Raw genomic sequence first — 25,916 nt, 5'->3', positions numbered from 1 at the left:
TGAATAGCTGTCCATTGTAGTGACCTCTATGCGTGAAAGGGTTAAAGTCAATATTTTGACTTAATGGGAAACAATCAGTGTAAATATTAGTGGCTACTCTTACATATGACCAACTATGACCAGGCTATAGCATATGTAGAGTGTCGCGAACAGTGTTGCTCATCTGCAATACGTCTATAGGACGTGTCCTGTCAGATGTCAAATAGACGTTTGGAAGATGTCCTTAAGATGTTTATTATTTAGAATGTATGTAAAACTGACATCTTAGAGATGTCTATTAGATGTTTGTAAACAACAGATGCTTTCCAGATGAAGTGATCTTTAACAGACATCTTGCAGACGTACGTGTGCTATCTAGGGTAGGATAACCAACGCTAGGTTCATAGACAGGTTTAACCTGACTAAAATAACCACTCAGCCTCTATTGTCATTTAAATCATTAGCCACTGTTCGCCTACTTGTTACCTGCCAAAAAGCTAAAATCTGTATGTTGTCATGAGCACACACACACACACACAAAAAATGCAATCTGTTTAATACAAATCTGACAAGTTGAACAATTATCCAACTGTTTCAAAATGCGCGTGTGACTGAGGGGAATGTTAATCTGTCGAGGTTTCAAAGTGTAACCCCGATCTGTTTGAATACATGCATGTAACATCTTACAGCATTGGCTTTGCTCTAATAAAAGGTAAAATTTCTTGGGGCGACATCTGTGCACTAGCAGCATCAACATCCCGCCTAATTAATGTTGCCCTCATTCTTTTCTGTCGGCTTATAACTGGGACAAAAGACTTTCTCCAAGTTTGGCCTGCCCCTTTAACAGCAGTGCAGCCCTAGTGGTGATTATCGGACTGTCCGATTCCCTGGAAACTCTGCGGCGCAGCTCTCACTTTAAACCGGGATCATGGCGGCTCCGCTCGGGCGGGACACACTACCTGATCACTGGTCCTACGGAGTGTGCAGGGATGGCAGGGTTTTTTTCATCAAGTAAGCAGCTTGTTAGGGGTTTAATCACAGTCGTTGTATTGTAATGTGGTTCTGGTTAATCCGCACATTTTCCGATGGATCTCGTAACAGGTGTTTCTGTTTTCCAGCGACAAAACTCGCGGCACTACTTGGCTCCATCCCCGCACTGGTGAACCTGTCAACTCGGGACACATGATACGATCAGGTACAGTAATAAACTACGCTTTCTAGTCTAAACTTTGCATCCTTATTCGGACACAGCAAGTAAGTGTGTTTAAAGTAAGCAGTGGAAACACGTCCTTTGCATAACTGATGGAGGGCTACTTTCTGTTTCATTAAAAACTTAATGGAGTTTTGTACAAATATTTCTCTCCCCTTAGATTTACCGCGGGGATGGGAAGAGGGCTTCACCGAGGAAGGCGCCAGCTACTTTATAAAGTAAGCGATAGTAAATTTCTGTTTTTGTCCTTGTGAGACCGTGAGGATGCGAGTGCAACTGCAAAGCCCTCCCCAACGAGCGCTCACTCACTCCCGCCTCTCGCAGTGATCAGTGTCCGCTGTCTGCTCGAACCTTCACGAGTCAAGAAAAGACGGATAAGTGAATCCAGTCGGAGGCTTGATTGAATGTTTAGTGCCGAATTGCTCTTGGATAGGCTATAGACTGTGGCAATGAAATCAGACAGCTGATTTCCATCTGTCAGTCTGTTTATCAATTGGGTTGTCCAGTTACCACTGTTTATACAGTGATCACTCTAATTATCATTTATTCATTTATATCAGTCCATCCATTCTCAAGTTTATCTGTCTGTCTATTCATTCATATAGTAAATCAGTCAATCCATCCATTTGTCAACATCCATCTCCACCATGTTCAGTAGTTGAGGAGACTCCTGGGCAGCAGAAGTGAGATGAAGTGGACTGTGGCAGGGAGAGAAGTACAGCTAAGGGAGCTGTCTGGAAAAATTAGCTGCAGAGACAGAGCTTCTCAAACCTGTCATGGGGACCCTCCATTATTGCACATTTTGGATATCTTCCTTATCAGACACCCAAGTAAAGTCTTGACCTGCATCTCAATGTGCATACTATCCATCCTGAATAGTATGTGACATTAATATTCAACACTATTTAGGGTGGATAGGACGAATAGTATGCACATTGGGATGCAGGGTTGCACTCTGTACTAATGAGCTGATGAGTTAAATCAGGTGTGTTAGACGAGGGACACTAATCATTTTCAATGACAGGCGGAACTTACAGAGGATGCAATCGCCTAAAAGTGGTTTTGAAGCATTAATAGAATTGCTACGGTGGCTGTGGTCAGTGCTGCTTTATAGAACATTGCCTATATCACCTGAATATGACAGGATGTGTGGCTTGGTAATAGCCTCTCAATGACAAAGATTTTTGGTGTTGGTTTTTGACATGTCTCTCATCCATCTCTTCAGTTGTCAGTGCTATTGTGAATTGGTAGCATGAATAGTACAGAAATGAAAGCAAATATGTAAGATATCCTCTCTGCAATTAGATGTCATAAACGTTACAGTTGTTCTCTAGATAATGCTTCCCAAGATAATGCTGCAAAATGCATTAAATACTTCTGTATTAATGAGCCAGCTCATGCTCTGAAAGTGAAAGATGATTTCCCTTGGAACCAGTAGATGCTATTTTCAGTCTTTCATCTAAAATGGAGCATATTGATGTTGGCATTCTATTATTACTTTAATGTGTTTTTTTTTTAACCTTAGTATAGTTTGGTAGAATTTCAGATTGAGACATGCTTGTTGTTTGTATCTGCTCTGCATTTTTATATTAGCTAGCTTTACCATTTTTCTTGGATGACATTAAATTACAAGTGATAATGGCAAGGAGATCCGATTCTGTTTGATCTAAGCTATATGATGAAAAAGAGAGTCTTTCATTCTGATTATAGGGCCCTCACTACTGTTTACAGTCATCCATGCAGCCCATTCCCTCTCTCTTTGCCCACTTAATGGTGGAAATAAAGGGCATTGCCCAGCAGAACTGGATGGGTTTTCCCATTAAAATTCTCCTCATGTACGACAATATGCAGGACCTTAACCTTCTCCGTTTAGCGGATGTTGTACTCTGTCTGTACGTGTGTACGCGCATGTGCCCATATGCCCGTGGAATGACAGAGATGTATGGCAAGATCACACAGCCAATTCATGGTGGCTTGGCTTTCCAATGTCACTTTACCCATTCGGCTCCGCTAATGTGGAAACCGCAACCAGACCACCATCATCAAAGTATCTAGTTATTCATAGTAATTCAGCGTCCTTTACTGTAGGACCTGTTCTGTGTGACATATAAAAACATTTTTTTTTGGCTGGCAGATTATTAGTTTGTTTAAACTGCTTGTTTAATTGAATTGAGAAATCAACCCGACAGCTGGCAGTAAACAACCGATGTGATTGCACTTTATGCCGCACATTAACAAACCAATTGGGGCAGCAGAAGCAAATGGAAGGCAATGTGAAGCTACTAGATAAGATTTTCCCCATCACAGATTCATGTCTGAATTGTGTAGAGTCCATCTTTGCTGCCTTCTACACAATTGCCATGTAATGATTTGCTGCAGGATTGCATTGAAAACAATGTTTACTTGTGGCTTGTTTTTAGTGTTAGCTTTGGCGAGTCCTTGAATTCATTCACCAGAGTAAATATTAAGTGCACAATCCGGCAGTGACAGACTGGGCTGTTGATATATTGTGCTAACTCAGTTTCTTTATTGAAATAGTATGTTTGTGATGCGATCTGTATTACTCATTAGTTGTTTTATTCAACATAAGTCTCATATGCATCGTACACAGATGAGTACCAATGAGAATAATGTGACAATCACCCAGTTATCTTGATGTGCCACCAACGTAGCCCATGCAGTCCGGAATGCATTAGTGTCTTGCAGTCTTCTTTGCATCTAAATAGCACCACTTTCCCATAAAGCTGTTTATTTGTTAGTTCAATGCTCCATTGGTGTCTGACCAGAAAAATGCATCTCGACAAAGTGAGGGGGGTGTTTTAAAGGTCAAAGAAAATGATTTTAGAAATGTGTTACTGCTGACAGTTTTATTGTGGGCCATGTGAAGGGACTCATTGTGCTGTGTCTGGGCACAGTCAAATACTGAACAGTGCAGCTCAGAAGCCTTCGTGAGCTGAAATGTCAAGACTGTAAAGTAATGAACTTATTTGTGGGCTAAATGACATTATAGTTCCTGTTTTGATCCTGCTGGACATTGTCTTTGTGTCATTTTGTGTTAACGGGCTAGAAAAGGGAGCTGATTGTTATTTCAGGTGAAGAATGCTAGAATAGAAAAGGCTGCATACTTTGTTGCCTATTTCTGCCTTTTTAGGTATGGTGAGTTCCTTCCACTGCTTTAATCTGCTCATTTTGTGGTTTAAATTGCATTGTTTACTGTCTGTGGTTATTTGGCTCACTTATCCCAAAGAATTTATCATACACCATTTGGGTCAAGACTGGCAGCCATAAGTGGTTGAGTGTTTTCCCTCACTTCAAACTTTATGAGGACTTTATTTTTCTTTATCCTCTTGTAGTTTTATAAATCAACATTCATTGCCGTAGACTGCAAATGGTGTACAGTAGAGTGCTGGAGGTTGTTAAAAATGGAGCAGTAGAGAGAGACAGTGATGCTTAGACTGTCCTTGAGACAAAGCATGCTTGCGTTACATTAGCCACTCTCAGAGACCATCATTTCTGCTGATGTGATTATTATTTTTGTGTAGTTCATGGGGGGACTGCTCTGTATCCGGCATACTGGATTATTATCCAAATTATATTTGATATACTGCAGAATTGAATTATGCCAAACATTTAATAAGTCCCACAAAACGTATGGCTAATGGATTTACTGTATGTCTGTATCCATCCAGCATTCATCTTATTAAATGATATGAATGGGGAAAAAGACTCTCAGATGGTCCCACTCATTCTGAGACATGGCTGCCGACAGAGGCACATTCTCCTTCACTGTATGCAGAAGACTGAAGGTGGACCTTTCTGTGAAACCGGTGCCTTTTCCAGTTTAAAAGAGTGTTTCTTTAAGTAAATTTTAAACAGTTTTTAAAGGGATAGTTCACCCAAAAATGCAAATTTGATGTTTATCTGCTTACCCCCAGGGCATCCAAGATGTAGGTGACTTTGTTTCTTTAGTAGAACACAAATGATGATTTTTAACTCCAACCGTTGCAATCTGTCAGCCATATAATGCACGTCAATAGGAACTCCGTCTATAAGAGTAAAAAAAACACGACAGACAAATCCAAATTAAATCCTGTGGCTCGTGACGACACATTGATGTCCTAAGGCACAAAACGATCAGTTTGTGCGAGAAACCGAACAGTATTTATATAATTTTTTTACCTTTAAAACACCACTATGTCCAACTCCCTTGCGCATCCGGTTGGTGAGGTCTGAAAACGCGCTCTGATGACGGAAGTGATCTTTCACGCTTATACTTCAATGAGTGCGAGAGATCACTTCCGTTGTCAGAGTGCGTTCGGTGTTTTAGAGGTAAAACATTATATAAATACTGTTCGGTTTCTCGCACAAACCGATTGTTTCATATCTTAGGACATCAATGTTTCGTCACGAGCCTCAGGGTTTAATTTTGATTTGTCTGTGCATGTTTTTTTTTTTACTCTTATAGACGAAGTTCCCTTTGACATGCATTATATGGCTGACGGACCGCAACGGTTGGAGTTAAAAATCATCATTTGTGTTCTACTGAAGCCCTGGGTGTAAGCAGATAAACATCAAATTTTCATTTTTGGGTGAACTATCCCTTTAGGACATTGTACAATCTCAAGCTAAATTAATACATTTTAACATAGATCAAAAGTGACACTTTAAGACATTTACATTAATGAAGAATCATAACGCTGAAGACTGGAGTAATGACTGCTAAAATTCAGTTTTGCCATCACATGAATAAATTACATTTTAAAAAATATATAAAAAAGAAAATGGTGCTTTTAAATTGTCATAATAGTTAATAGTTGTAATATTACTCTTTTTATATATATATATATATATATATATATATATATATATATATATATATATATATATATATATATATATATATATATATATATATATATATATATATATATCAAATCAAAATGAATTTGTACACATAGAATTCCAGGTTTTATTTTCATAATATAGTTTTTCATTACAATATGCATATAATATTAGTACATGTTTGAGGGACAGTGGTGTAAAGTATTTGAGTAAATGTAATTAGTTACTGCACTTAAGTATCTTTTTTGGCTACCATGTAGTTTTACTGAGTATCAAAGATATTAACAACTTTTACTCACTACTTGACTACATTTTTGAACAAGTAAATGTACTTTTTACTCCAATACATTTGTGATGAGTAATGCAATTACACATTAAATTTTGCATGACACCTAACTTTTTCTGCAGCAGTTTATTTCTGCTATAAAGAAGTGATATTGCCATCTACAGGGCATTGAAGGTACTATATCTGATGCCTTTTGCCCTTACTCACCCAAACTTGTCAGCAAGGCTACTTTACATGAATGTGAGTACATTAGCAGGTGGTTGCTGATCGCAGCTGTTTGATTTAGGAGATGAGGTCATGACTGCAGCTGGTGATGAGGCTGAAACCAGCACATGTCCAGTACAAGTAAGCTTTGACTATTTAATTTTACTTAACATTATTTATGTATCCGTTATATTGAAACCATTTGGAAAGGTGTTGGTTTACTTATATCCTTTTTGAGCTCTTAAATGTGCTTAACTGAGACTTGAGTTTGTAGACGTTTAAGAGGCAGTTGTGTTGACCTTGATTTATTGCAATATTGATATGTTCAGTTTTATTTTGATTTTAGAAAATAAACATGATTTCTCACCTCACAAATCAATTGTTTCTTATTTTCACTGGCATGTCTCTTAGGTGTCGAGGACTAGTGCATTGTTGAGCCTACATTCAGTATGAGTAGAATACTGTTAAAATCAGATACTCTAAGACTATTACTCAAGTCGTATTAGAATTGGTGATTTGTAACTACTAATGGAGTAATTTTGGCTGTAAGGTATCTGTACTTTTACTCAAGTATGGTTTTTAGATACTCTCCACTTCTGTATGACTTTATTAGGAGGTTGTGACTCAGGACAAATGATCTCTGAAAGGTCTTCGAAGGTCAGCACAGTGTGAAGAATGCCTATTGAACTCAGTCGACATCAGAAGGATTTGGCTGAGTCATAAAGAGTCAAGGTGATTCATCTCTGCAGCCTACATTGGTGTCTCAGCCTCAGAGAGTGAATGGCAGGTGGTCTCAGCAGGCCTCCATTCCAGCCTGGATGATCAGACATTTGAGGGATAGCGCTTGTGCGGAGATGTCCTTTCCACTCTACATCTGTCTCGCTTCAGCAGCTTTTCAGAAGGGTCGAGGGTCAGTGTTGTTTATCAGAGTGACTATCTGTCCTTCCTCTTACCAAGGGCTTATATTGGCAGGTTCACACATAAGAGATTTCCCCTATAGGGCAGTCAGGGTTGCCCTGAATTTAAAAGTTTCTTGTGCCAGTTGGTTAGTCTGTTTACCAGGTAGGTTATTTGGGGTAGAATATGTTCTAGCGGAAGTCATTTGACTTTCACAACCGATGTTTCTCGGAGTGCTTTGTCTACTGTTTGTATTTTTAGAAAGTCATATTTTTGATGCTTCGAAAAACAAAATAGTGAACGAATTGCACTTCTGTCACTTGTTTAAGAATCTGCATTAAATTAAATATGGCGTGTTACCCTGATGTTAAGGTCCATGGTGACTCTGTTTGAGGAAGGCCCCCCCCCAGACCCCCTTCTTTCACTTCAATGCTCATCCAAACAGCCTGAGCTCAGGCCAAGTCTGCATGTCGCTGCCGTGACAACAGCCGCTGCTTGTGCAGCAGGTTTTTTGGAAATAAGAGAAGTCAACACAATGGCAGGACTGTTGAGTGTGAGCGGCCGTAGTAAAATCAAACTCATTTACATGAGCCTCAATGGAGGAAGAAAATATCCTCCTCTTGAGAATATACACTACCATTTAAAACTTTGGCGTCAATAAATGTTTTTTTTTTTTTTTTTTTTTTTTTTAAAGAAAATATTTTTGTTTCATGAGTTGATTAAAAGTGACAGAAATCTTTTGTAACATCTTTACTATTTCAAATAAATGCTGTTCTTTTTTATCATTATATTCATCAAAGAATCCTAAAAAGTATTTCTCCACAAAAATTTTAAGCAACACAACTGTTTTCAACTTTTATAATAATAAGAAGAAATGTTACTTGACCACCAAATCTGCATATTAAAATGATTTCTGAAGGATCATGTGACACCGAAGACTGCTGCTGAAAATTCAGCTTTGACTAAAATATATTTTAAATTATACTCAATATATAAGTATAGCCTTGTTGAGCAGAAGAGATTTCTTTAAAAACATTTAAAAATTTATGCTGATCCCAAACTTTTGCTCGGTAGATATATATTTACACTTGAGTGAACGAGCACGTGTGAAACACCCCAGTGGACTGGAAAACATTGGATTGGAAATATTTGTTTGCCTTGTGAAATGTGGATTTCCTAGTTTTTCCTCCCTAAAAAGCCAACAGATACTCAGAAAAGTCATTCTGTACTGAATTTGTGCAATTCTATATCTCCCCAAAGGCACTTAGACACAATGGTGTCCTATTTGGACAATATCCTTTTTGTCATTTGGGTTTACATCCCACTAGAGCTGCAGTGGAAGTGTTGTATTTCCATGTGACTGTAGCCCTAAATTGACCGCCTACAGAGAATCAGATTCCCAAACACCAGCTCTCCGGCACTCCCACAGCTCAAACTCTTGGGAAAAAATGTAGAATTTCAGTTTGTGGTATTTTTTTCCTCAATCGCTCTTTCTCTTCAGATCCACTTATGGTGTGTTGATCCCACCCCCCATTATTGGTTCAGTCTCCTGCAGTTCTTAGGATGCAATGAGTTAATTAACCATGATGTGTTTCAGTTGATTGGGAGCAAAACACTTTAAATGTTGATTAAAGAGGATGGATTTCCCTATAGGCTCCATGTCCCAGCAATGTCAGTGGAGCAGCATTTGTGCTAAACCAGCAACCCCCCTCCACGCATCACTGTTCCTGTGTAGATGTGTTTTTAAGTAGTCCCATACCTTTATTTCAGAGGCAAAGCTCACTCATCCTGCAAATGACCTTTTGACATTTTACTTTCTGATGCTGTAGAGTCATGCTACATTACCTGCTGTCACATCGGTTTGAAATATAGTGGAGATACACTCCAGATTAGGCTACTACTGAGTGTTTTTGAAGTGAACTGTCATGTTTTATATATTAATTACAACCTCTACTGTAGACATATGTGCTTATTTTAACCTAGAGACCTATTTGGATGGCCCAGACCTTCCTGTGTTTCTTCAGAGTTGATACATTGAGGATTGAAAGTTTGAAAAGAGCCTGTTATGGGGAAGAACAAAAAAATAACTTATTCACTAACCCCCTGGTATCCTGTTCAAAGGGATAGTTCACCCCCCCAAAATAAAATTCCCTCATCATTTGCTCACATACTCATGCCATCCCTAATGTGTTTGAAAAGCAAGTGACGTAAGTGTGTTGTGAAATTCATGCGAGAAGTAACGCGGAAACATGGAGAAACATAGCCACTTCTCCTTCGAACTTCATGGCACACTTATGTCGTGTGTCACAACGGGTGCTTCTCATTTCTTATTTGTGCAATCTCTTTTCCTTTCTTCGCTTACTTTGCTCGCATCATAGCTCCACCCCCTTAGGATGCGAGGGAAGGATACACCTGTGTATCTTCGCATATGGCTGCGTTTACGTCCAATTTTTTTATGTCCTTCCCTCGCTAACTTCCCTCCATCTCATTCACTCAGAAACCCTTGCATTGTGGAAACACAATGGAACACCCTAAAACATGCCGTTTTTGTGTGTGTCCTTTTAAATGCAAATGAGCTGCTGCTCCCGGCCCCCTTTTTAAGAAGAGGGCGAAGCTTCAAGAGCTCATGCAACAACAAAACGGGACAATCTCATGCACTGAAAATGTCAGAAATAGAGCTGTCACGATATTGGATTTTTCACACCACGGTTATCGTGGCCAAAAATATCACGGTATCGATATATCGCGATATTTATAGAATCCTTGTGACTTGCTGCCGCAACTTACTCTGTAAAATGGTGTAATCTGCAGGGTGATGGACACGGAGGTGGGTAAGAGATTGATGGTGTTGCCACCCTTCGCACTGACTGTAGCTAGGCAAATACTGTGGATTGGGCTGACTAAGGAGCCGAAAAACTCCCATACTGTCGAGCTTATTTACTTTTTTCAGGTGCAGACAGTAGGCGTTTCTCAATGTCAAGGATACTTCCTTAGCAGGACTGGTCCTTCCAAGTCACTTCCTTCAGAGGCTAGGCGAGGCTACTCTTTAGCATTCGGAGAAAACACGTAAATGAAACAGACTAGTAAGTACACGTCATTGCGTCATTACATCAGTGAAAAGGTAAAAGAAATGCCGGTGACGGCAACAAAGCTAACAATTGTTAAATGACGGTCCGGTTCAGTTAGCCATGAATAAAGTAATTTGTATTTGTATAATTTATAATATCAAAACGGTAGTAATTTGTACCGGCATTTAAACGTTAAACTTTATTTATCTTACATATTTATTACAGTTATAACAAATGTTTGGTAACGTAAATATACTTACATTTGAAAGCATATTGCCCGCTAACGTCCGACATTTTTTTTTTGACATAAATTTTTTGAACAAGATCGCAAAGCTGCGCGCATAGGATTGTGGGTGATTTTAGAGCGTGAAGAGCATGAAGGTTACATATATGCATCCTTTCCTGTATATGGGATATTTTTCAAACGAAGGACTCAGTCCTTGTTTGAAATTCTGAGGATCCTCGACATTGGAACAGTCCTTCGACGGATGTCGATGACATAGCATCCTCAAAATTCTGGCTTCCGAGGATCCTTCCTTGACATTGAGAAACGCCTAGAGCCTCTCACTCTCCCGCTCGGAATAGCTGCGCGCTGCGTCTTCTTCTTGTTTGACAGGCGTCAGCGTTAAGGTGCAATACTGCCACCTGAGAGCTCAACCAGGTACTGGCACTGGAGTATTTACATGTCATGATATCATAAGCATCCTATTCATTTTAAATATCATGGTTATCGCCAATACCGGAATAATCGCCACAACCTAAATTAGCCTTTTGTAGCGGAGCCCGTCCAAATGATGGCCAAAACTTTACTGATGAATTTGATAGTTTATTGTACATCACACAAAAGATGAAGCGTCCGTTTTCACTCCAGGAAATCACTGTAAGTGCTTAATAAAACACAGTACAAGAAGTGCGCATTAAAGTCTCTCTTCTTTGCATTATCATCAACATACACAGTGTATAACACAGAAACACTCAGAAGCTCAAACGTGCTGTGTAACACATTAAAATGAGCCTCATTGGTTATGCAGCACGTTTGAGCTTCCTGAAGATGTTTGATCGTATGTATCATTCAGGTTCATTTGAGCTTCTGTGTATGTGCTGATCAATGTTTATATGCGAGTAAAAGCCTAAATTCAATCTCTGTTCATGTCTCTTCAGAAAATTTGGACTAAACCACTCAATTCAAACAGATTAGTTTTACGATCTCTTTATAAACTTTTTGAAGCATCAAAGTTCCAGTTGTGAAGGCACTTGATGGAGGGACAGAATGCTGTCAGATTTCATCAAAAAGATCTTAATTTGTATTCCAAAGATGAACAAAAGTCTTGACATGTTGACAACATGAGGATGATTAATTAATGACAGAATTTTTGGGTGAACTAACTCTTTAATATCAGGCACGTCCAGAAGTTTAGCAACAGTAGACTGCATTTTACAACACTTACTTATTCGGCTGATTTGGATGTTTAGTTTGACTTTGTCAGATATGAAAGAATGAATGTGGCAGCGGCACAATAATCATTTTACCTCGATTATCTTGTTTTCATAATTGTTGGAAGCCAAAATCGGAATTGAAAATCATTTATGATTATTCGCACAACCGTATTGTTGCATCAACATACCCAACCTAACATTACCAATTGACAAGTTTACCATCATGTCCCATCTATAGAATAAGTGTCTTTGTAAACATGGACAGTCATTTCTAAACCAGTTGTTTTTGCAGAAATCCAAGGATATTTGAAAGAGTGGTTATTTAAATTTCAATGTTTGCGTATGATTGGATTGTTGGATGATAATTGTTTGCTAATTGCTGCTATCTCATGTGAGTCACAGGTTGCTGGAGGGGACGGATTATTGTCCCGCTCTCGCCTCAGTGCACACCCCATCAGAGAAAGAGAAGAGATGATGAGAGGGGGAGGGGAAGTTCATGTTTTTTTTATTGAAGATTATGAGGGTACATGAATTTTTTTTTTTGTAAAAAATAATGATGTGCGCGGATTAATGGTTTATAAAAAAAAAACACTGCAATAATATAAAAAAAAAAAAATAACCATTGTCAATTTTGATTTCATGGTGACTTGTTTGTTTTGGGTTTGTTCCTTTCCTATTCTGTGATAAAAGTTCATATGAAAACATATTTTGGATTTTAATTTGTCTCTCATCTCAAAAAAGGATTAAAAAAATAATGAACTGGACTAAACTGGATTAAAAAATAATGCCAGTGTTTTAAGAAAGCAGATACTAATCACGACTGGTGGAGTTGTTCAAACTAAACTACAGCATATTATTCATCAGTTTATTATCAGTCAGATTCAAATGCTTATTACTGTGTGTGTGTGTGTGTGTGTGTGATTATTATGGCTAGACTTTGTCAGACTTTTTGTTTTGGCCTCTTCAGGAATACTATGAATGTGTGTGTGTGTGACCTTTACTTGACATCCGCTCCACTGAAATTTTGTTTCCTTTGTGTAATCCCTAAGTGCGATTGGCTCAATTTTGTAGTCAGCCTCAGTGCTGAGCAGTGGTTGTGCTTTGTCACAGTACGTCAGACAAAATATTGCAGTGCAAGTAAAATATTGCAAATAATATAGGTGCAGTGGCTCTTTCTGGCTCTTTCTCTCTCAGTCAGCTGTTTCATACCGTAATGTTTACATAGGATGGATGCTTACTCAGTAGCAGATGTTCACTTCAGTTAGATTGATTTGAAATCTGAGGTCTCTTGACTTGTGCACTAGTTTGGTTTGATCTCTCAGATGTTTCTCAGCATACGCATGAGGCATTATGAGACAGCATGTTTGTGCCAGTATTACCTCTCTCTCTTTCTCTCTCCCCCTTACCCTCTTTCTCTGAAGAGAATAGGGGATAAAGTGATTATGCTGCGTTTTTCAGTGAGGCAGGAGCCTTTCGCTGTGACGGGACTGCTTAATGTTTTCCTGTTGCGGTGGGGGCTGTGCGCAGTGGAACCGCAGTGGACCGAACTGCTCGCGGGGAAAAAAAGAGAAATGCTCCTTTTGAACTACCTGCAGCATTAATCATTTATCTTGTGGAAATCGTGTTATTTGTATCTCACCAGCAGCAGCAGGGGGGTCTGCTTATGAATCCAGGCATGACTGATCATTTTGAGCATTCCAGGGTTGGGCCAAATGTAAGAATTGGCTCCCTTTCAATTCATGAGCACGAATTAGAATTGAATTGGCCATGTCCCACAGGATGTTGAATCTGAATTTGAATCAAATTGACTGGAAGATCAATATAATAACATTGCACATGTTTTGTGACAACATATATATATATATATATATAATTTTTTTTTTTAATTATTTAATTATATGCATCATTAATTTTGTCTGACTAGGTCTATTAATTTCCTGATTACTTTCACACAATATAGCACAGTATGTTCGACACGCTGTGTCACTGTTGTAACATTATAAAAATAAATATGGACATCAAATTTGGATTCTTGAGAACTTCACTTCATCAGAGAAATGGATTGTTCTTCCACAATTGTCCCTAAAATTAAATGTATTAATTTTTTTTTTTATGTTAATTTATTTTTAAAAGGATTATTTCAAAAGAAAAAGGGGTCGGTAAGATTTTTCTAAAGGTTTTTATTTATTTATTTATTTATTTTTTATTTTTAAAGAAGTCTCTTATAATCACCAAGGTTGCATTTATTTGATCAAATACAATAAAAACAGTAATATTGTTCTGAAATATTATTGCAATTTAAAACAACAGTTTTTATATTTAATATATTTTAATATTTTTCCACCAGCCATTACTCCAGTCTTCAGTGTCACATGATCCTTCAGAAATCAATATGCTAATTTGGTGCACAAGACATATTTCTTATCAATTTTCTCATTGTTTGTGGAAAATGTGATACATTTTTATGAATTCTTTGATGAATAGAAAGTTCAAAAGAACAACATTTATTTAAAATAGATTTTTTTTGTGACATTATAAATGTGTCGACTGACTGCCACTTTTGTTTAACCCTTATGCGGTCTTCGTTTGGGAAGTACTCTCAGGGTCTTTGGGGTCTCCACAGACCCCAGGCAACAAAATGCAATTTTGTAACAAAATACTTGTTGTGTAAAAAGTTGTTTTTGTAAAAATATTTATTTATTTATTTATTCATTTATATAAATTTAAAAGATACGAGAAATCCTCCAAAAACTGCACAAATATGAAGTAAAAACATTAATAAACAGAGTAAAATTACATTTTGTTTTTTAAAAAGCAGCTATTTTATAACAAAATTACATTTTATTGCTTGGGTCTGTGGAGACCCCGAAGACCCTGAGTGTACCTTTTTTTTTTTTTTACACTAACATAAAAACAAGCTATCACTCCGATTTCTTTTTTTTTCTTTGTAGATCTAGAAAGTGCTGAATAAAAGTATTATGTTTTTATATATATATATATATATATATATATATATATATATATATATATATATATATATATATGTAATTTATATATATATATATGTAACAAATATATATGTAACAAATGTAATTTTACTCTGTTTATTAATGTTTTTACTTCATATTTGTGCAGTTTTTGGAGGATTTCTCGTATCTTTTAAATTTATATAAATAAATAAATAAATAAATAAATATTTTTACAAAAACAACTTTTTATGTTTTTAAAAAAACAAGTATTTTGTTACAAAATTGCGTTTTGTTGCCTGGGGTCTGTGGAGACCCCGAAGACCCTGAGTGTACTTCCCAAACGAAGACCGCATAAGGGTTAAACAAAAGTGGCAGTCAGTCGACACATTTATAATGTCACAAAAAAAATCTATTTTAAATAAATGTTGTTCTTTTGAACTTTCTATTCATCAAAGAATTCATAAAAATGTATCACATCTTCCACAAACAATAAGAAAATTGATAAGAAATATTTCTTGTGCACCAAATTAGCATATTGATTTCTGAAGGATCATGTGACACTGAGGACTGGAGTAATGGCTGGTGGAAAAATATATTAAATATAAAAAACTGTTAATATAATATATATATATATATATTTTTTAATGGCCCATAGTAGGCTTTTTCCCCTGAAGGTTTCCAGAATACTCCCTCCATTTTCCATTAGTTGGACAAACTGTATTGCTTTGTTGGGATGATCACAGAATGTATTGATGGTGTCACATTGTTTACACTGTTTGCACATCCTGTGCTACCTAAATTCAATTCAGATTCTGAAATCAAAAAGAATGACACACAACCCGGGACTACTCGCTGTGAGTCCAGTTTAAATAACTTGCCAGAGGGCAGCTCTCAGCCATATTCTGATCTAATCTGAAGCGTAGGAGACCAGTCGTGCTGATTTGCTGCTTACAACTGTTGTATTGTATTCTCAAGCCATCCATATTGTCCAGATACCATATGTTACTTCCTTTCAGAAAGAAGTAGGCACCAGACACAAAGTGCCATGGTACAGCCACATCTTCCATGACAGATGAAAGCCATGGCAGGCTAAAAACACATTGTTTGTGCTGGTCAAAACAAATGGCACTTGGTGTAATAACAGAGCATTGACAAGGGGAAAGGACAGAGGAGAAACAATGAGGGAATTGAGAGAGGGGACAGTGGCTGCTTATGTTTTGCAGTATGTCACCAGGGCCATTCAGTCAGACGCAGTTTGACTTGTCGTATTTAACCCTCCAGCCCGCGCTTAATTCAGAAACGTGGTTGAGATGTAACTATGCGTGTCGCACTACATGAGAAAGTTTGTAGACCGAAGAGACAGCAGACATAGGGGCCGTAGAGATGCTAGAGCCACCTCCAACATGGGTACCTGCTGCAGCTGCCTGCCGTTGGGCCGTGTGACCAAGCAGGATGTTGGTCGTGAGGAGACAGAGGTTGAATTGGAGACTATCAGAGAGGAAGAGGATGAAGCTACATCAATGGAGGAAAGGTAATGAGAACATTATATAGGTTAATAAGGTAGTTTTAATACTCAGGAGCAAAGTAAACAGGCTCTGCTGTGGTTGTAGGATCAGAATTAATCAATTCTGTTGGTTCTCTAAGTTTAAAGGGGGTAAAACAGACAGATGGCAGAATGTCTCAGAATGAATGAATGATTATTTTCAATTGAATTCTTTTTTTTTAAACAATAACAACACTGTTGGCGCCGATAGCCTTGTGGGCAGCGCACCGACCTATAATGCCATTGTGCTTCGGGCGACCCGAGTTCGTGTCCCGGCTCTCGGACCTTTCCCGATCTCGTCCCCCTCTCTACCGCTTTGCTTCTTGTCTGCTTACTGTCCTATCTTTTAAAATCTTAAGAAAAAAACACAATAACAACACTGACGTGGACCCAAAAAGCTTCTCTAACTAAACACAGATGTCAGGTCTCTTGCAAAATGTTTGTTAGAAGAGAGCTAGCAAATGGATAAGACCGCAGAACTGCAGTTTTCTCTCGCCTTCACTTTAAACATAAAAGGAGCTGCTAAGATGACTTGAGCTTGTAAACAATGTCTTTTTTTCCTCTGCTCCAGACGTTTCAGTCTTTGGGGTTTAGATTGAGGAATTATGCTATTCAGACCATGAAGCTGGCCTCCTTTTTTAAAGGAAAAGGAAATTCCAATGGCTAATACTTGAGATTTTGCTATCGAACTATGATCTTCACAGTCTTACGGGTGCGTGTTTGAAGAAAAGCCTCAAATACTTAGTTAATTCTGAACAGCAGGGTTGTGCAGATTATGCTTTTGTTTTAAACATGTTTTTACATGTTTAAACAAAGTTTCCAAATTAGATGTGAGTCTGAAGATTTTGCTACCTTAAATAGTCTGGGCTTATGTAGATCTCTGAATAATAATAATAAAAAAAAAATCAATACGCTCTCTCTAAAATGGTGTGGAGGACCATTTGTCTTTTTTAAAGCTATTGATGACTACTGACTCCTCAAAGAAAACATTACATTGGACCATATGTGTTATTAGTCTAAATCATAGACACTCTCAGGAGGATGTATACAGAGTAGGCAGGTGAATGTGGTATTGGCTTCTTAGGAAGGTCATCCATCCAGAACAAACATTCATTTCCTGTAGCAGGAAGTCACGCTACCTGGGATTTTCCAAGTAACATTTGAGAGAGCAATCTTCCTGCAAGTTGCTGTTAGGGCAGGACTTTACTGTTTTGTAGTGCTGTGTCCTGTGTTGGAGTGATTTAAAGACATGATTTAAAGAGTTCTTGCTGGCAGTGTGGTGTAGAAACAACAACCTTTTCCTCAAAGCATCTAGTAATTGATTCTAGGAAGCCGGGTGGAGAAACATGAACCAATCAGTATTAGCAGAACAGTTATGCTGAGTCAACAATACTTCTTCTCTAAACAAGAACATGCACACCTCAAAATGCTGAGGAAGGTTAGATGGCATTTCAAATAATCTCCTACTTTGTCTGAGTGAAAACATTCTTGCCTAGTTTTGTATGGCAGTGTTTCTGCCCTTGACCGCAAGGCTCCACAGCAAGTTGTCCAAATGTTAAAAAACGGACAACCACACTGAGAGGACTGCATTTTTGTCTTGATGCGATAAGCCTAAAATTTCATACTCCGCTATTTATATGTTTGCCTACTGGAATGTTGATTGTTTATAGTAGAAGTTGCGCCGTTTAATATAGTGTTAATTTTGTAAGCTATTTAATTTAGTCCTGTGTCAATTGTACTTTTTAGTTTTTATCATATTTAGTCAATATGGGTGGGAATCTTCGATTCGATTCAAATCGATTCTTGAGGTCATGATTCGATTAAAAATCGATCTCAAAATTGATTCAATATATGCATAGATTTGATTCTAGTTTACTCTGTTGTGTTGCTTTTCCTATTTGACTGCGGTAGACAGTTTAATACTAGAAAAAAATCCCACTGAATTAAATGTGAAACTTGACATTTATTTTGTTTTTCTTCCTATTTTATTCAACATAATATTATAAAATAAATGCTATAACTGTCACAAATCCTGTCAGTTCCCCGGACTACATTTCCCATCATCCAATCACATGCACTCACTCCACCAATCACCTGTTGCCACATACACATGTTTCCTGTCTACTTGTGTTTGATCTTGCCTGTTCCTGTTTCTTGACCCGTTGCTGCCTGTCCTGACCCTTGCCTGTTATACTGTTTTGTGAATGATATCCGCCTGTCCTGACCCTTGCCTGTTATACTGTTTTGTGAATGATATCCGCCTGTCCTGACCATTGCCTGCACCCAGATTACGATCCTGCCTGTCCCTTGCTGTTCTCGTCTGCTCCTGATTGACCCTGCCTGTACGACATTCTTAATAAAGCTTGCATTTGGATCTTACCATGACTCCCGCTTCGTTACAATAACTGCAATCTTTACACACATGACTGGCAGTCTTCTGTAATAAAGCAAGGCAGTCAATTTTTGTTTTATTTTTGATATTAAAAATAGGAACTAAGAAGCAAATTGCAAACAATAGGACAAACACAATAGAAAAAATGTAATAAACTTAAAGCAAAACAAATTAAATAAAATTTAAGTTTTTCAGGTACAGTAGCCTAGGTTTATTTAACAAAAATAAATAATTAAATGTAAAAATAAAACACTGTATAGTCTTCACTGCATTAATATAATTATAAATTGATACATAATAAAGATACAAATGTGATTAAGTCAAAAACAGTGAATGATTTTTTTTTTTTTACTTACATTAATGAAACAGACAGCAACAGTTTATTAGGCTGCTGTCCATTTAAGAATAAATGCATGACAGGTATGACATTGCTTTGTAGGGCAAAATGCAGAAACAAGTTACCATTTTAGCACTTCCGGTTCCATTGTCCCAAAGTAAATTATTTTTTTTAATGGGATTTTGGTTAAATGACACTAAAAGACACTTTAATGTTTTATTCTATTACATAAAATACTGTTACGTGTCTTGAAAAAGGCCATTGCTAATGTGCTAAATGGCACTATAGAGACTATCGGGGACATTAAACATTGTCACGAACAGGTAAACTCTGTCTGCTTTTACAGCCTCGTAATTCTTATAATTGTGCTTTTACTAACAATTCTAACTAAAACTTTCTGGGAAAATGTTTATAGATAGTAACTGATAGAGATGTTGGAAACTTAGTGATGGTGACGTTGAAGTCGTGGGATCATGGTGTAGTTCGTTTATAGCCTACCTTTAGCTTTTTACTTCTGGCGACAGCATTTAGGCCGCAAATTTCATAAAGTTTGTGATCATCAACTTGTAAGTAGCATAAACTAATCACAGAGCTTGTTTTTTTTGCAATAATCAAAAAGCCTATGGAAAAATCCTATTGTGTTTTTGTCGAGGGAACTAGTGTGGCACCAAACTACCGGTTGGCCTTCGACGTGATGTCATACATGCACCACTCTATACTGTTACACATCAGATTTTCTCCTAACTGTTTATGTTTGCGTAACTGTGTTTAAGTGAATACTCCGCACAATGTGCATTTTGACATAATTGTGTGTGTATTTGACCATACAAGTGCAATAAGCTGTGAAATCTGAGAGGCAGCATCTGTGCTCATGCTTCGGCTGTGTGCATCCGTGCCATAGACTGTAAAAAAATATGGACGTAGTGTCCGTGACGTCACCCATAGAGTTCTGAACAGCAGTTTTGATGCAAAAATGAGGCCGCTGCCATCTTAGCTGCGCGTCACCGCACGTCACTCCCGGATAACTGAAAATGGGCAAAGAGGCGGGGAGGTGGTTTGAGCTGATGTGATTGGTTGCTGAAACCACGCCCGCCTAGCTCGACGTGACCATGTTAGCAAGCAAAGGAACTATCTATCTATCTTAGATACGATCTGAAATATTAATGAAGATAAGCTTCATCATCAGAAAGTTATAAAGGTTTACTGTCAATCTGCAGTGTTTTTTTTTTTTTTTTTTTTAAGATATAGATGCTCCAACACTAGTAGTGTTGGCTGTGCAAATAACAACATGGAAAATCAAAATGGGACTTCATACCTTTATAATGAAATAGAGATTGCGAGATGAATCCAATTTGTGGCACTTGGGTAAAATATAAATGTCCATTGCAAAACAAAAAAACAGTACTTTTTGTTCATGAAATATTGATATATTATCCAATTTGCATCCCTTTTCTTCTGAATGATCCAATCTCTGTCATCGTTCTTCAAGAAAGGATGAAATCTGAGCAGCGTTTATGTTGTAAAACTGTATACGATCGTATCTAACAAACAAATGAGCCGTGTCCAAAGTATATTTTTTCGAAATTGAGCAGCAGTTTTAGTTATAATATCCAAGCAGTGCTGTCAGAGTTGTATATCCTCCTGGTATTGTAAATCTCACAAACAAAACTTTCAGCCAATGCCACGATCCAACAACGTGTGTTCTGTTTCTTCCGCATGCATGCACATCTACACAGACACACATCAGTCTCGAATATTATGCAGCAAGCCATATTTTATAATTGTATAAAATAATCGTGCACAAATACGGCTGAGATGCCAAATTCAGCGGCTGGAATTAGCTGAAGTAAAGTGACGGCTCACAGACAGCAGCGGCATCTACCTGTCACTCAAGTGACCACGCCCTTAATTATGTGGAACTTTAAGGCGTAATATAATTTAAACAGATGAATTATAAAAAAATTCACCCCCCTCAGAGTTGTCATGAAGGGCAGAATTAGCAGTATAGACTAAAACCACAATTTGAACCAACTTGTAAACATGTTTTTTTCTGTTGTAAACTTGGCTAATTTAACATGGGACTCTATGAGATTCTGCTCTCTTTTGGAGCCTGTCCCTAGGGGCCAGTCGATGAATCGCAGTTTAAGTCACTTCCGTATTGGCTTCACGAGAGACTGGGGGAGGTTGCTGCTTGGTCCGCGCAAGCACCACATTGAATAATTTTAAGTTTATTTATAAGTTGTAAGTTAATTATAAGTTTAAGTAGTACTGTGAAGTTAAAGAAGTGTTTTTTTTTTTTTTTTTAAACAAAAATTTTAAATCAATTTTTGTCAAAGTTTGTGAATCGGTCCATGTTTGGACTTATTACAATTCATCAATGAGAAGTTTCAATTGCAGATTTAGTTGCAGGAACACAGACTCGCTGAATGACATATTCATTTGAGCAGAATGCTAAACTCCAGCTTACATGTTTGTCTGTGCTTCCAATCATCCTTGCTTCTTCTGCAGAGAGAGCATGTGTGCATGGTTGCCAGATTGCAAAGATTAAGTAAAACACCGGCCCAAAAAATTTATCCTTTTAGGAGAAAATCTCTGACTGGAGGATTTAAAATCTTGACATCTGGCAACTACAAACATGAAAGCTCGTAGTGGCTTGTTAAAAACAGTCTGCAATTTTTTGTCTCCTCTTTTTTTTTTGACAAAACCAAAGAGATTTTTATTTTTTAACCACGTTTTAGTCTTGTCTTTTTTCGTCAACGATATTCCCTGTTGATACAGTCACAGATATCGTTGAATGCATTGGTGTCGTCTCGTCATCGTTCTTGTCTTAGTCATGGAAAAAAGTAATTGACGAACATTTTTCATCATAGATTGTTAATTAAATTAACACTGTCAATTCAAAAGTTCATGATAACATTAATCATATTGTCGTTTAGACTAAAGTAGTACTTGCATGTGCAAAATCATGGGGTAGGGTGTTGTGAATGCTAGGATGTTGCTGTGCAGTTGTCAACACAATGTGGGAAAAAAAAAAAAAATCTTTTTTCAGGGGACCACTGTAATACGGTTGGCTCCAGCCTAGGCAATTGTTCTGGTCTATTTGACTCATGTCGCTCCTTTTTTTTTACTGTCCATCAGGTGATATTATGAAGTCTGTCACTTATGATCAATTTAATGCATCTTTGGTGAATAAAAGTACTAATATCTTAAAAGGAAAAAAAATCTTACCACAAACTTTTAAACGATAATGTATGATGTTAGAATTAGTTTTCACCCGTTTCATTACTCCACAGTTGTGCCTAAATAGATTATATATCTTTAAAATATACTAGTATGAATTTATTGCTTCAGAATGTATACATTTTTGCAAGCCACAAAGAGGGATTGAAGTAAATATTTTATTAAATTGAAGTGTTACTTATTTTTTCCTTGCGCTTTTCTGTGCTCATTGTGGAGCACATTTAACAGTAACATACTGTCTTGCATACTAAAACCATCCATACATTATCAAATCTGACTGTTCTCCATACTAGAACAAGCTGTAATGGTGACATTGATTGCTGCAATTTATTTGCCTAATTATAGCCATGCAATGTATGTCTGTAGCTCCCTCAGGTCCACCAGCTATAACACACACACACACACACACACACACACACACACACACACACACACACACACACACACACACACACACACACACACACACACACACACACACACACACACACACACACACACACACACACACACACACACACACACACACACACACACACACACACACACACACACACATATATTCTTAACTCACTCTGCCAGGACTGATAACAGGAGGACAAATAGCCCCGAGCACCAGTTACGGCAGTTTCCCACCTTGCCCACATTAAAGCCTGAATGAAATATCTACGGTGAGAGGATGAAGTTAATTCTGTCAGAGTCAATGATCCTCTGCTGGACCTGAACAGCGTGACAGCTGCGCTGTGGAATGTAGTAACACTCTGCTGTGCACAAGACAACCACCAGGGAATGCTGTTGAATCTTTGACTTTCATAGGTCACACATGGACAGCACCAGAGAGATGGAGGATTAGTTTTCTTTCAATGGACCAACGCTCATTCAGGATTTAAATGGACAGCTTGTGTAGGCTTTTTCCTTTTGCTCATTTATAATTTATATCCAATTTATTGAATTCACCCTAGAATTAGCCCGTGTTAAAGTCTATTTCTCCCTTCCCTGATAAAAAAGTAATCTTGGATGATATTTTTCTTTGGCTCTTTCTTGCGCATTACTGCCCATGCTGACATGACTGAAAGCAGACCATCAAGGCTCATGTTTTCATGTCTGTCCTGTCTTTGACCGCTGGCCTAGTGGTGCATTTGAACAAGTCCACATGCTTTTTATGAATACTTTTTAGAAATGTTTGGAGTCCCTGCCTCCCCATTTTTTTTTCATTTTTATATCAAGGTGTCAAAGGCTTAAAAGGATAGTGCACCCAAAAATTTTAATTCTGTAATCATTTACTCATCCTCAAGGTGTTCCAAACCTTAAAAAAAAAAAAACATCTTTAAATAAATGATACTATATTAAGTTAAATTACTGTTCAAAAGTTTAGGGTCAGTAAGATTTTATTTTTTTAAATAAATGAATACTTACTTAGCAAGCATAGGTGGAAATCACCGGAAGGTTTTAGTGTATATAAGTATATATAATTAGTATATATAATGGTATATACTAAAACAATTGTTTAAGTAGTAAAACGATACAAACGGGGCAAACATTTTGAAACCTCCTGCCTTGCCTCACAGTGCTTTGGTCCACTTCCTCATCTACACACACAAGTCCGGTGTGAGAGAACCAGTGTTGCCAGGGTCACGGCTTTCCCGTACAGTTGGGCTGTTTTGAAAATGCAGTCACAAGAAAAATTACAGAGCCACGGGTTGCAGATTTTTTTTATAATATATCAAGGCCATCAAAAAGTTAATTTGTAGACAAAATTAAAAATGAAAAAGGATGATTTTACTAATGTGTATTATCCTTGTAATGAATAACGTGCAACGTAAGGACGGAAAAGTGATGTTTATCGTCACAAACTATTACGTGAGTTGTACCCACAGCAGAGATTTTAAGACTTTTAAATAGTAGAAATTAACGTGACAACAGCCAGTTTGCATGTTTTGCATGTCTCTGTGTGAATGAATGGTGTTGTTTCATCTACTACACAAACTCAAACACACGTGACGCTTACTGTGTTAGATGAACTTTAGTCACTCCCGAGCTTTCTTCACCATTTCATTTGGAAAACACAAAAACCGCCAAAAAAACACTGTGATCAGCCTATGTGTGATCTGATATTAGGCTAATATTATAGATGTACCATTGTGTTGGGTTTTGCTCAATATGATGTTAAGTGGCAGATCAGTGGGCTTGCTGCAGTTAAATATAGTAAGAGACGTTCTCTGTCCCAGATGAAACCTAAAATACTATGTGGAGGACGCAAGATAATTTAATAATTCTAATATGACCACGTGGTGAACCTATGAACCGAACTCATATTTAACCAACTATCGCTTTGTGTTGTTGGCCAGATAAAATGACAGAGATAAGAATAACAGACATGAATTATTGCTGTATTATTTATGTAACCTTCAAAAATTTGTTTGTCACTCCCCAACTGTTAGATAAAATTGACACTGCTGTTAGCAAGGATGCACTAAATTGATCAACAGTGACAGTTACTTATAAAGAATGTGAAAAATATTTCTATTTCAAATAAATTCTGTTCTTTTAAACTGTATTTCTCAGAAAATGCTGAAAAACGTATCACACTTTCCACAAAAAGTGTGCTCATCTATGATGATAATAAATGTTTCTTGAGCATGTCACGATAATTAGTCATCTGATCGTGGTTATTCAGTCTAATTACAATTAATATTAATTATAATTATTACCATCCAAATAAGAGTTAGAACTGAAAGAAATGCCATTAAATGTACAATACCGTGTCTCCTTTTCTGGTTTGGTAGGAGTGAAGAATAATGAATATATAAAACACTGTTGTAATGTATACAATGATAGTCAAAGCTCTTCCTTCATAAGAAATAAAAGCTTGTGGCTTTAAAGGTGCCATCGAATTGAAAATTTTGAATTTACCTCGGCATAGTTGAATAACAAGAGTTCAGTACATGGAAATGACATACAGTGAGTCTCAAACTCCATTGTTTCCTCCTTCTTATATAAATCTCATTTGTTTAAAAGAAGAACCTCCGAAGAACAGGCGAATCTCAACATAGCACTGACTATTACGTAACAGTTGGGATCATTAATATGTGCGCCCCCAATTTTTGCATATGCCAGCCCAATGAGCCCATGATCGAGGCATTACACAAGGGCAGCCAGTATTAACGTCTGTGCACAGCTGAATCATCAGACTAGGTAAGCAAGCAAGGACAACAGCGAAAAATGGCAGATGGAGCAATAATAACTGCATGATCCATAATTACATGATATTTTTAGTGATATTTGTAAAATTGTCTTTCTAAATGTTTTGTTAGCATGTTGCTAATGTACTGTTAAATGTGGTTAAAGTTACCATCGTTTATTACTGTATTCACGGAGACAAGAGCCGTCGCTATTTTAATTTTTAAACACTTGCAGTCTGTATAATTCATAAACACAACTTCATTCTTTATAAATCTCTCCAACAGTGTGTAATGTTATCTTTAGCCATGGAGCACAGCCTCAAACTCATT

The 25,916-nt window shown here is 37.4% G+C and overlaps 1 protein-coding gene across 1 annotated transcript in view; it reads left to right on the top strand.

Annotated features, from left to right (window-relative positions):
* Positions 1 to 907: 907 nt before the first annotated feature.
* The window catches only part of plekha7b (pleckstrin homology domain containing, family A member 7b), a 127,638-nt gene continuing 102,629 nt past the window's right edge, over positions 908 to 25,916 (top strand). Inside the window, exons 1-3 of the mRNA XM_067401165.1 lie at positions 908 to 990; positions 1,098 to 1,174; positions 1,350 to 1,407. Of these exons, the coding sequence (XP_067257266.1) occupies positions 908 to 990; positions 1,098 to 1,174; positions 1,350 to 1,407 (218 nt within the window). The remainder of the gene's footprint in view (positions 991 to 1,097; positions 1,175 to 1,349; positions 1,408 to 25,916) is intronic.

The sequence above is a fragment of the Chanodichthys erythropterus genome, chromosome 11 (genome assembly GCF_024489055.1).
Source record: "Chanodichthys erythropterus isolate Z2021 chromosome 11, ASM2448905v1, whole genome shotgun sequence".
Lineage (NCBI taxonomy): Eukaryota > Metazoa > Chordata > Actinopteri > Cypriniformes > Xenocyprididae > Chanodichthys > Chanodichthys erythropterus.
The sequence above is the reverse complement of the archived record's forward strand: the minus strand, read 5'-3'. Positions and strand labels throughout refer to the sequence as shown.